The sequence below is a fragment of the Brassica oleracea genome, chromosome C1 (genome assembly GCF_000695525.1).
Source record: "Brassica oleracea var. oleracea cultivar TO1000 chromosome C1, BOL, whole genome shotgun sequence".
Classification (NCBI taxonomy): domain Eukaryota; kingdom Viridiplantae; phylum Streptophyta; class Magnoliopsida; order Brassicales; family Brassicaceae; genus Brassica; species Brassica oleracea.
The window spans coordinates 42,012,448-42,024,796 of NC_027748.1; the positions used below are offsets into that span (position 1 = coordinate 42,012,448).

General features: G+C 37.5%; 2 protein-coding genes across 2 annotated transcripts; one reads left to right on the forward strand and one right to left on the reverse strand.

Moving 5' to 3' along the window:
• The first annotated feature begins 761 nt into the window (after positions 1-761).
• Positions 762-2,984, forward strand: LOC106329184 (zinc finger CCCH domain-containing protein 34-like). Its single transcript, XM_013767830.1, has 7 exons — positions 762-1,054; positions 1,135-1,295; positions 1,361-1,417; positions 1,528-1,647; positions 1,733-2,038; positions 2,122-2,433; positions 2,505-2,984. The coding sequence occupies exons 1-7, from the start codon at positions 976-978 to the stop codon at positions 2,802-2,804; spliced, it is 1,335 nt and encodes a 444-aa protein (XP_013623284.1). The 5' UTR covers positions 762-975; the 3' UTR covers positions 2,805-2,984.
• A 59-nt stretch (positions 2,985-3,043) lies between these two features.
• Positions 3,044-8,542, reverse strand: LOC106329100 (putative chromatin-remodeling complex ATPase chain). The gene is made up of 24 exons (XM_013767730.1): positions 8,294-8,542; positions 8,090-8,221; positions 7,905-8,011; positions 7,694-7,806; positions 7,402-7,499; positions 7,127-7,306; positions 6,823-7,044; positions 6,587-6,721; positions 6,226-6,508; positions 6,072-6,145; positions 5,738-5,958; positions 5,581-5,668; positions 5,402-5,495; positions 5,142-5,330; positions 5,023-5,057; positions 4,829-4,905; positions 4,634-4,723; positions 4,482-4,551; positions 4,336-4,390; positions 4,195-4,250; positions 3,949-4,114; positions 3,697-3,875; positions 3,400-3,615; positions 3,044-3,316 (listed from the first exon to the last, which is right to left on the reverse strand). Exons 1-24 carry the CDS (start codon positions 8,483-8,485, stop codon positions 3,233-3,235), a joined length of 3,156 nt encoding a protein of 1,051 aa, XP_013623184.1. The 5' UTR covers positions 8,486-8,542; the 3' UTR covers positions 3,044-3,232.
• Positions 8,543-12,349: the final 3,807 nt, after the last annotated feature.

Sequence of the window (12,349 nt, forward strand, 5' to 3'; positions counted from 1 at the left end):
TGACTTCCGTAAGTGATGTAAGCAAAGTCACGGTTTAATTGCTTGCAAATAAACTTCGTGAATTATAGCAATTAAACTTCTTGATATATAATTCACGCAAAATAATGTTTTCAAATTTTCGTAAAATAATTCTAACTCTGATATAGTTGAAATTGCGTTGGCATTATTTACCAAATATAGTAACTGTCGACCCAATCACGAGTGGTGTAAGAAAGTTGCAGTTTCCTGAAATATATATACTTTCATAAAATTAAACTAGAAACAAACTTGGCCATACAGAAACTTTCTACAATCTAGTACAGTATTTTTATAAACACTAAAATCTAATCAGCGTCCCTTTCTTATACTTTAATGTACGAATAAACAACAAACAAAATAAGTCAAGATCCGTAGACTTAAAATTATTTAAAGTACGATCCAATATGTAGCCTAGTGACTGGAGAGAAGCTTTTCTATAAATATTTAACCTGAGTTTTAGGCTTTGTAATAATAAAATTTATATATACAAAAAGTTCTTTAACTCGAAATATCTTTTTGAGTATTCTGTATTCTACTTAAATTTTTGAAAAAGAATTTTGAAATTTTTTACTAAATGTTAAAAAGACAAGAGACGAAATAAATAAATAACTAATGTAAAGAGAAGTCATGACTAATGCTATGCTATGTTTGGCGCGTATATTAACTACCACCGGCAAAACACCCACCAAAGATGCGAGCACGCATAAAGAAAGATCAAAAAAAAAAAAAAACTTTTATAATTAAATAAAAAATTGAAGCCGAAAAATTATATTAAAAGAAAATTAATTACTTTTTCCCAGTTCTGTTTCGTCTTGTAGCTTTGAAGCTTAGAGAGATCAAGCGAGTGAGAGTGGTGTAGAAGCAAACCCCACGATCGGAGCTTTCAGACATTCGGACAAAAGCCAAAAAGGTTTCTTCTTTTTGTTTCTGGGAGATTTGTTCTCCCTCTGTTAGAAAATGGACCGGTACGGTCGCGCCGGTGAAGAAGGGTCGCGATCGGATCCGTTGATTCAGTGGACCTCTCATGGAGTCGAAAGTAATCGTCTTTCGAGCATTGATTCGTTGGTGATTATCAAAGGGTTCTGTTTTGAAAAAATGCGTGTGTTTTTTTGGTAGCTTCGATGGGGCGGTTAGCGTTGAGCGGCGGCGGAGGAGGAGGAGGAGGAGAATCGTACCCGGAGCGATCCGATGAGCCTGATTGTATTTATTACTTGCGAACCGGTGTTTGCGGGTACGGGTCAAGATGTCGGTTTAATCACCCGCGCGATCGTGGAGCGGTAATAAAGTTTCCTAATTTTGATTCTTAGGTTTCAGATCAGTGAGCTATTGAATTGGTGTTTAGGTTATTGGAGGAGGAGATGGAGTTTTACCGGAGAGGATGGGACATCCGGTTTGTCAGGTTTTGTAATTAATCAATCTCTCTGTTTCAGTTTATTCTGTCTTTGTTTTTAATAGAAAGCTGTGAACTTTATAGATTTGTTTTTTTTTTGTCTTTTGTTGTTGGCTCAGCATTTTATGAGAACGGGGACATGTCAGTTCGGTGCTTCTTGCAAGTATCATCATCCTAGGCAAGGAGGTGCTTCTGTTGCGCCCGTCTCGTTAAGTTACATGGGTTATCCATTACGCTCGGTTTGTGTTCTAATATTCTCTAAATTGGTATTTGATTTTTTGTATTGTATGTTCTCTTACAAGCTCCTCTGAAATTTGATTACAGGGAGAGAAAGAGTGTTCCTATTACATGAGAACCGGTCAGTGCAAATTTGGTTTGACCTGTAGATTCAACCATCCCGTCCCACTACAACTACAACCTCAACAGCAGCAGCGGCAGCCGCAACCGCAGCTACAGTCTATATATCCAACACTTCAGTCTCAACCAATGCCTTCTTCTCAACAGTATGGTTTAGTTTTGTCAAGACCTTCTCTTTTACCTGGTTCCTATCTTCCAAGTCCTTACGGTGGTCCTCCTCCAATGGTTATGCCTCCTGGAATGGCTACATATCCTAGCTGGAATCCATACCAGGTATTCTAGCATTTTTAAGATTATTAATTTTGCTACCTTTCTGTTCGGCTAAATGAATCATTTTTTTTTTTATTTATTATTAGGCTTCTTTAACTGCAATGCCTTCTCCTGGAACACAACCTTCTATTGGATCGAGCTCTGTTTATGGAATGGCGTCTTTATCTCCTTCAGGGACTGCTTATACAGGAACGTACCAATCTGGTGGGCCTTCGTTGACCACCTCAAAAGGAGAATCATTTCCTCAGCGACCTGATCAACCTGAGTGTCAATACTTCATGAGAACCGGAGACTGTAAGTTCGGATCTTCGTGTAGATACCATCATCCTCCTCTAGATGCACTTCTTCAACCTAAAACTGGTGTTCTCCTCAGCTCCATTGGCCTTCCACTACGTCCCGTAAGTCTTTTGCAAAAAAACATTACCATGTTTTTTGCTAGACAACATTCTCAATACGTGTTTTGACACAGGGCGTAGCGCAGTGCACTCACTTTGCGCAACATGAAATCTGCAAGTTTGGACCGGCGTGTAAGTTTGATCACTCTACGAGTTCTTCACTTAGCTACAGCCCATCTGCTTCATCTCTAACCAATATGCCTGTGGCTCCATACCCAATTGGATCATCAGCTCCGATAAGTTCGAGCAATGAACCCACCACAGCGGCTGTGACTGCTGTAGTTTCTTCTCCCATGGTCAGTGGCTTGAGCCAACAAGAGCCAGCTGAAACCAGTTGCGACTCCGTTATAGAAGCTAAGACTTCTTCAAGTTAAAATAGAAACAAGAGAGGAAAACATCCTCTGATTCTTCATGAACTAAAACAACATTAAGAAAAGAGAAAAGAAGATTATTTTTTGGGGTCTGAGATTTGATGGAAGCAGAGAGACCAAACCAAAGCTTCTGTCATTTACCATTTGTCCATATATTAATAGATTCTCTCTCTCATACGGCCATCTCTCGTTTTTTTTTTTCTGTCCTTGAAAACAACGGTTACTGCTAATAAAGGGCCTTATTCACGTGACATTCGATTCCTGAAGCATATAATGACCAAATAATACAAATCATATAAGTTAATACATATCATCAAAATCCAAGTTAAACCAAGACAACATTCACCAAACCAGATTCAAATTCACCTACAATGTATAAGATTAACTTCAGATTTTTATACAACAACAAAAGCTTAACTGAGCTCAGATAATCATCTCAGATGCTTCCGCTTCTTCAGCGATGAAGGACTCTCACTTTGTTGCCTTCCTAAAGGTCGCTTTGATGGTGTTGCACTCTTCAAAGATTTAAACATAAAGTAATAAGCATCCAGAGGAATCTAAACAAAAGACAACAACTATATATGTTACATTGTTTTACCTTTGCGAGCTTCTTCTCTTTACGGGCTTGCCTCTCTCTCTCATCAAACTCTTGATTCTCCTTTTCAATCAGCCGAATCAGAGTGTCGCATCTTCTTGCGAGTTCCTGACTCGTGCGGGATTTCACAAACCAGTCGAACCTGAACAGAGGCGAAGTCCTGAATGCTGCCTTTAGCTCATCCCAGTTCCCATACCCAAGTTTGTTGACCATGCAGATCTGTTCAAACCCAACAATCGAACTTTCATAATAGTAATAGTGAAACAAAACAGTGAAAGGAAATGATGAAAAAACACAGACCATGAAACGGTCGCACTCTTCATTGTACAGCTTCCCTTTGTTCTGACCGTATTGAATCTTCAGTTCCAGCCAAGGGTTTCTGTAGCGGTCCAGTTTCTTCCCTATGGCTTTCATGATTTCATCTTTCCTGGAGATTCTTGCCTCTCCCCTCTCAATGTTCTTAAGGATCCTGTCGTAGTCTGCAGGTTCAGAGGGGAAATGTGAGCATAAGTTCCTTCTTGAGGTAGCATCTAAAGGTGTTGTGTTACATACCGTTCAGCTCCTTGTATCGCTCTTTGAATACTTGTGCATATCTTTCAACTTCTTCCTCTGTTTTACCTTCCATCTCAGAGGCAATGCTTTTGATGTCGTTGCGGCCATACTTCTCACAAGCCCTGAGGAAACTATTGAAGTCTCTTCTGCTCCATGTTGAGAAACCCTGGAGATTGACAATCAAATATATAAAGCCCAGAATCAAAACGTCTAAGACAACTTTAACATGAAACATTTTCACTTTACCTCCTCCAATAAACTCTCCTTTTCTTCTACTTCTTCAGCAGTCAAGGGATCTCCACCTTCAAATAGAAATTTCTCAATCAGTAATAGGTTTGCTGGAAAAAAATGTTAGCAAAAGGGCACAAATGAGAAACTGAGCCTGACCTTCTGGTTCTTCTACATCAATTGTGTCTTTCAGCTGATTTTTTTGATGTGTTTGCTGAAACCAAACGGAAGAAAGTTGATTTTACTAGTCAAAAACCCGCTCTTAAGCACAATAAACCAGTGGTATTTGATTTAAAGAGCCCTACCATGAGATAGCGTACTTCCTTTTCATACAACTCGGTCAATCTCTGAGTGTTAAAGAACTGGAAATCGTGCCTGTGGGATGGACAAGAAATTAGATTTCCAGACAAGGAAAGGCAGTTCACAGATGCAGAGTAGTGTTTATTGAGGTACTTACAACTGGGGCATGCGCGGAATTCTAGGCTCTTTAGGTTTAGCTGGAGCACCTTGTCGCAATGTTTGCTTAAAGTATTCAGATTCAGAGTAGCTGAAGTTACAGTAGAGAAAGCAAAATGGATTTTTCTGTTAGGTAAAGTTAATGAAGACAAAAAATAAGGACTGGACATTGTATAGGCAAAAAAAGAACATTTACTTGCGCTTTCTCTCCCGCTTTGGTGGATCATTCCAGTTGTCGCTCACAATCTTTTTAAAATCAAGCTTGCTCTCATCCTATAAAACATATTTGTAAGAAACAGTTAATTTCATTTTTGGTTGCGCAGATCATAAGTCATAACAAGGGTATCACATGAAAGCATAAACTCTGAAAATATATATATAGAGAGTTACCTTATCGTCATCATCAAAATCATAGAAGTCAGCACCTGTGACAAATAAGACGATTGATTATCCAAATATTACACTAGTAACACAACACAAACGGAAAAAAGGATCTATGACACCCTTACTGTCATCCATTTTAAACTGTATAGCATCTTCTGTAAATTTCTTCATCTTGGCATCAAGTTCAGCTGTAGCCTCCTCTCCTTTCGCAATGATTCTATCGATATCCTCGTCTGTGATTGTGCTATCTTTGGAGCTGAACACCATCTCAGCACCATATCTTACCATTTGAAGCAACTCATCCTTATTGACAGCTGCATATAGTTAAAAAAAAAATGTCAGAGATGAATCACTACATTTTGCAGTCTAGTTATAGAAAACTTACTTTTCTGCTCTGCCAGTCGTCCTTGTTGAATAACCAGAGCATCAAGCGCCAACTTCTTGTACGCTCTCTCAATTACTTTCTCTTCAATAGCAGACTGAAAACAACAAAACAACAAATATGTAATTAATCCAAACAGTCATAGTTTGTTCTTACTTGACAAACAAGGAGAGATTATTAACCTCAGTGCAGAATCGAAACACTTGAACTTCTTTCTTTTGACCAATCCTATGGGCACGATCCTGCGCTTGCAAGTCGACTTGCGGGTTCCTGCCAAAATCCACCAAACTCTGTCAAAACTGAAGACTCAAAAACTAAAATGGACATGATAAGACTTACCAGTCACTATCATAAAGAATCACAACATCTGCAGTGGCAAGATTGATACCAAGCCCTCCTGCTCTGGTAGATAACAAGAAAACAAATTTCTCGCTTCCTGGCTTGTTGTAGGCTTCTATGGAGGCGTCTCGTTCATCACCACCAGTATTTCCATCAATTCGGCAATATCGATAACCACGATACATTAAATAATCCTCAAGAATATCCAAAAGCCTTGTCATCTGACATAATGTTAACAAAAAGAACAACGCTCAGACTTCAAATAAAGAAAGGAAACAGAGAAGATGAACCGTAAGAAGCAGTTATCTCCAGTTGTTCTGTACAAGGCGTTTACCTGAGAAAATATTAGAACCCTCGAATCACGTTCCTTCAACTTAGGAAGCAATTTATCCAAGAGAACCATCTTACCTGAAAACAAGAACATAAAGATGGTTCAAAAAAACATGTACACATACATCTGAAGGATGTAGTTTGAATGCTAGTCTTACCAGCATTTGTAATGAGGTGATCTCCTGTGGTATATGGTGGGCCAGGCTCTGCACCCTGGAAGAGATAAGGGTGATTACAGCATTTACGCAGTTGCATTGCAATGTTTAGCAGACGTTTGCGTTCTCCACCAGCATTAACTGCTTCAAGATCTTTCTGCAGTAAAGCCTTATAGTATTGTTTTTGCATCTGAGACATTCCAACTTTAAGTATCGTCTCCTTCTTTGGTGGCAAACCTTTCTCGACATCTGACTTCAGTCTACGCAGAAGAAATGGTCGAAGGACCTAAGAAAATACAGGAAAGTGATTAGCCTAACAATTAAGACGTGATAAACTCGATAGAAGCAATGAGTACATACATACCTTGTGAAGTTGTTGAACAACTTCCTGCTGGTCATTCTCGCCAGATATTTGAAACCATTCATCAAAAGTCTCTGCTGAACTAAAGATCTCAGGCAGGAGAAAATTGAGAAGGGCCCACAATTCATGGAGATTGTTCTGCATTACGAAGAAGACATAAAAGTTGGGTCACACAATCAGCACCAACTTAACAAGAAAACTTCAGTGTCCAATATTCAAGAGTAAGTTAGAGCAAACACCTGAAGGGGGGTTCCCGTGATAAGAAGCCGATAATTGGTGCTAAAAATTCTCATTGTCTTCGAAAGGAGTGAATTTTCGTTCTTGATTCGATGCGCTTCATCGATGATAATATAACGCCAGCTAAAGCGACGCAATGCTGTCTTCTCTTTGATGGCCATCTCAAAGCTTGTGACGCAAATATCAAATTTCCCAGCAACTAGCAGGTCATCACGAATATGCCTCTGCATTATTTCGCAGACGTCTCAAAATCAAGGGGTAAAGCATTTACATGGACTCTGAGATGGTATACAGCTCGTGACTTACCCTTTCCTCAGGATTACCGAGGAATTTCACAGCTCGCAAGACAGGACAAAACCGGCGAATTTCGTTCATCCAATTACCAAGGGTTGACTTTGGAGCAACTACCATATGAGGACCATTGATTCCTCTGTATTCATGTAGGTAGGCCAGCAAAGAAATTGTTTGAAGTGTCTTCCCCAGACCCTAGACCACAAGACAAAAGAAAAGTATCATAATTAGCATCATAAAGGTAATAGAGAACTTTTCTTGCTTGGACTCTTGGGGTAGCCATTGTTTACCATTTCATCAGCAAGAATTCCATTTATGCCATTCTCATACAGCCGTATGAGCCAGTTCAAACCAGCTAATTGGTAATCTCTTAACTTCCCTTGAATACCTATAAGTTGAGAAGAAAACGATTAATCCATAAAAGCTTGCGCTATACTACCTAGTAAGCGTGAGGTCACAACAATAACTATATGTTACGGAAAGGGACGGAGATGTCAATCATATTGCACTTCTTGCTCTCAGACACATGATCAATATGCAATACATCTAGACTAAACTAGAGAGTAAAACACAGGTACTTACAAGAAGGCTGTGTGAGCAACCTCGTGTTACCAGATGCAGCCAAGCCATCCTCTTCTTCCTTCAAATACTCTTCATCTTCCTCCTCTTCAGTTACTTTGGAAGCATGTCGACCCCTGATGGTTAAAAAGTAAAAACATCAAGTTCCTATTTTAATGTCAAAAACAATGAAGAACCCAGTATCTAATAAGCAAACCAATTGCATCCAACACACCTTCCTTTCGCCTTCTTCTGAGAAGAAGATGGATCACCTTTAGCAAAATGCGAAAACAACTCAGTCTGCTGCAGAAGATACTTCAGCCTCCCTTTCCCCTTATTGTTCTAAATCCACCAAAACAAATCAGATTCCTCAATTCCCTTTTAAAAAAAAACTAAAGTAGTAGTAAACAAAGCACGCACCATATCAGCATCTATAGAAGCATTCTGAGAATCAAGCATCTCCTGAATCTTCTGTTTCTTCAGCTTCTGCATATCCCTAAGCCTAGCTTTCTCACGTTTACTGATCTCAACCTTATCATCGTCATCTTCATCCTAATACAAACACAATGAAGCTAATCAGCTCCCGTGCAATTCAAATTAGCTCACCAATCGAAGACGCCTTACCTCGTAATCATCCTCGATAGGAGCAACCTCTTCGTCAGAGACTGGCGCAGCTTCTTCATCGGAATCGGAAGATCGAGTAACGGCCTCGAGCTCCTCCTCATCTTCTTCTCCTATGTTGGTGTTAACATTCTCTTCCTCCTCCTCCTCCTCCTCGGAAGAGAGAGCATCGTCGCGATTCGAGAACTTCGCCATGGAATCGAAACCTCGAGTAGAATCGCGGTTTTGTTTTGCTGAGGGTAAAGTGAAAGTGCAGAGCCCAGGGTTGATTTATGACCGTTGATTTATGGTAAGAAAATCTAACGGCTAAGATTGTAACCTTAACCGCTTCGTTTCGTTTTGATAAGATTTTACCCGCCACGTTGAGTGAAGAGAGTTATGGAAAGTTACCGGTTTGGGTTTGGTGATATAAATAGGGCTTTATTGGACCCATAAGGCCTTACATTAAAAGCCAAAACTGTTACCAATTTTTGAAGATGTTTGAGAATGAGTATGTTACCGCTTTTACAAGGACTTTACAATTCTCAACAATTGGAAAATTGTTTTTATTTAAAACAAAAGGATACTTATAATGTTTTGACCCTTAGAAATATAACACCTATGTTTAAACTAAATACTCACTCCAAAATAATTTTTAACGACCTTTAAAGGATAAATATATAAATTCATGTCATTAAAAAAGGTATTTAAAACTTATTTAACCTATAAATCATAATCCATATATAGAAAAGTAAATCCAAAATAATATTTAACAACAGTAAAAAAATATAAGCATATCATCAGTTTCGGACAAATAGCACAACTTCATCATCAATTAAACATTATTTCACTTTCTCACTTGCATTCATAAAAGAAAGCATGATCAATGAATTACTTATTGAGAATGATCATGTTTGCCCATAAGATAGACTAAGACAGAACTATATACCATAGGTTTAGTTGTTTTCAGTGTGAATCTAACATTAAAGATTTGTAGGCTTTGGAAAATGGGGATATGTACGTATAACATATTATATATTCTATAAATGTATTATTTAGGTTGTCAAAATACAATTCCAACTATCATATTCAATTGTACATAGATTTATAAACAATACAAATAACCAACAATAAACTTCACAAATCCATAATTCCATTTTTCTCCTTTTAAGTCCAAAATAGACTAAAAATAAAGAAATTTACAAAAAAAAAGAGAGAATATTAGTATATTGAAAATTATCGGATTCAGAAACAATGTTTTTCAAAAGCATTGTCCCATGATATCATATGCGTTATATTTGAATCATTGTAGTCATATCCAATTCTACTCCATATTTCGTTACATGACATTTTTCTTTTTCTAGATATTAGTTTGATTACCAATTTGAAAAATCTCTTCATCAAACTCTTGTTGTTTTTATATGAATTGTCAAATATAGACCTATCAATTATAGTTTTGTTTGACATGTTGAGTTTTCACTCGTTTTTTTGGACAATGAGTATAATTTTGCTAAAAATAAACTTTTAAAAACATGAAAAGATGTACACAATCTACATTTATTCCAAAACTCATTTTCAATCATGTGACCAATGTCTTGTGAAAAAAAGATAATGTTAGAAACCAAGAATAAAGCATTGGATAGGTCATGAGAAATCCTCTTATAATCAATTCTTTGAATCGTTACCACTAATGAAATAAGTAGTTCCGAGGGATTTAGGCTTCGTCTGCTCTCAAGCCAGCTCCTAACTCTCGGTCTTCTGGCGAACAAACTTACCGGATTCAAGTGATTGAAACACAGGACCCTTTTCCACTTGGGTGACGACATACATAAGGTTTGACGAGCATTCTCGGGTGGTAGAATGGTGTTGGGACTATGGAAACTGTCGATCTCCAACTTGAAGGTGGGCGGGAGTGCTTGAATCGGGAGGAGTAGATTCTCTTACCTGTGGTTCTCTGCTAGTGGATACTTCTCTCTAGCGGTGTAACGGGTGTTGGCACTTCGGTTGTTGCCAGTCCTGTCATTTCCTAGAATATGTGTTAGTATAGGCTGGAATATGTAAGTATTTTATATAAGTTCCCCGTTGGTCTCTTACTAGTCTGCTCTTCTTTGTTACATTATATCCCCAAATTGTTACTTCAATTTAATTGGATTTTATACCAAAAAATGTTAAGTGCTATTAAGATACTGAGGAAAATAAATTGTATTTTATTATTGTTAGATCTAACTTTTTCGTTGTTATTTGACTTGTGTAACCACTCTCAACCAGAAGCTCAACAACAACCTGCACATAACCACTCTCAGGCCATTTACTTAGCCAAAGCAAAAGCACCACAGTGAAAGAAAATACAAATTAAGCACAAAAGCTATAGTAACATTTGCCTTCTCCATTAGCTTTATGCTCCCACTATACATTTTGCTATCAAGATAAAGTTTGGTGCTTTGTTAGGACAAAGTTGTTCTGATTTGTCTAGGTGTTAATTGAAGCAAATTTTTCATCAATGTTAGACATTGTAATCAATATACTTGGGAATTTCATATGCTACTAGACTTTTTGTTTCTTGCAGCTTAATGTTTTAACATAACTACATAAGATAAATTGGTGCTCAAATAAAAAACTACATAAGATAAAATATCTTTTACATAAATTACAGCCGCAAGTATAAAGCAAAGTGGTACCTAAGAACACATTTTAAATTAACTGTTTATGCAAATGATTGTTTACCACTCCCAGTTTTCTCTACTTTTTATTGTTTTTATCATATACTGATTTTAATTATCAACTCTCATTTTCCTCACCAACCTCATTTGGGGTTTGCTTAACATAATTACATCTATGTATAATCCACAAATGTATACATGTAAAGATATATTTGTTTTCTTATTTGTCAAAATATATAGAGATGCAAAATTATTTTGATACAAAATGTCTACCTGTATTAAATTTTATGCTGGTTTATTTGATTGTCAAACAACCCACAAATATTTATGTAAATCGTCAAAGGAATATGTGTGAGTTTCAACCAAAAATGCGAGGGAAAATATCTTTTTATTCGCAAGTCATGCTAATGTTTAAGTGTATCTTCCGAACATATACGTAAACAGGTTGGGCTGGGGGTTTTGGCATCTGCGACGGAAACGGCAAGAGGAGTCGTGTACATAGCGTTTAAAGGAAACTAAAAAATTAGATGAAACAAGATTTGTAATTTCTACGACAAGTTTTGTAGTTACATTGCAACTTCGCTTGCCTTACCTCTCTTTGCTTCGCTTCTGCTTCTAGTTTTATCTATTTGCTCTCTTTCAAAGAGAAGTACATGAACAAGTACTAAACGGCAGTTACAAATCCTACCCTCTAACGTGTGCTTTGTCCACCGTGTGTGTGTATTTGTATCTTTTGTGTCTGATTTGGTTTGTTCGTTATGTTATGTATCTATCTATATCTTGGTGCTGTTGTGACTTGTGATCATATGAATGCATTTCTGTCTAAGTGGCTGTATTTGTATCCCTCTTGTGTTGCTTAGATCAACGTACCATGTGATTTAACTTATATCTGTTTATAATCTTGTAAGTTACACAAATTCCTTATAATTAAAGATCACAATAGCACATACATAAAGTACGTGGAAGCACTACAAGAAAACACGCCGAATTCCGACGGAGGTTCCGACGGACATCAACGTCGTCGGACATTTGTGACGGATTACCGACCAATTTCCGACCAAATCCAAAAAATTGAAGTCGTCGGAATTTCGTCGGCCATTTCGAATTCCGACGACATACGGTTCGTCGGAATTTTCCGACGACTTTTCGACGACATTCCGATAAAAAATGTAACCGTTGTAGTCGTCGGAAGTTCGTCAGTATATTCCGACGAATTTCCGACGACATTCCGATTAACAGTAAATTCGTCGGAATTCCGTCGGAATTTTCCGACGAATTTCCGACGAACCATGTGACCGGTTTGTATGAATTTCCGTCGGAATTTGTATAAATTTTAAACTTTCTGAATGTTTTTTTTCTATTTCGGTTTGTATGAATTTAAATTATATAATATTATTAGTTTTAAATTTCTGATTTTTTT

Coding starts and splice junctions, on each gene's coding strand:
- LOC106329100 (XM_013767730.1), bottom strand. CDS start 8,485: ATGGCGAAGTTCTCGAATCGCGACGATGCTCTCTCTTCCGAGGAGGAG. Junction 6,146..6,225: donor TCACCTCATTACAAATGCTG/GTAAGACTAGCA, acceptor TCTTGTTTTCAG/GTAAGATGGTTCTCTTGGAT. Junction 4,391..4,481: donor AGGAAGTACGCTATCTCATG/GTAGGGCTCTTT, acceptor GTTTGGTTTCAG/CAAACACATCAAAAAAATCA.
- LOC106329184 (XM_013767830.1), top strand. CDS start 976: ATGGACCGGTACGGTCGCGCCGGTGAAGAAGGGTCGCGATCGGATCCG. Junction 1,055..1,134: donor GACCTCTCATGGAGTCGAAA/GTAATCGTCTTT, acceptor TTTTTTTGGTAG/CTTCGATGGGGCGGTTAGCG. Junction 1,418..1,527: donor TGGGACATCCGGTTTGTCAG/GTTTTGTAATTA, acceptor TTGTTGGCTCAG/CATTTTATGAGAACGGGGAC.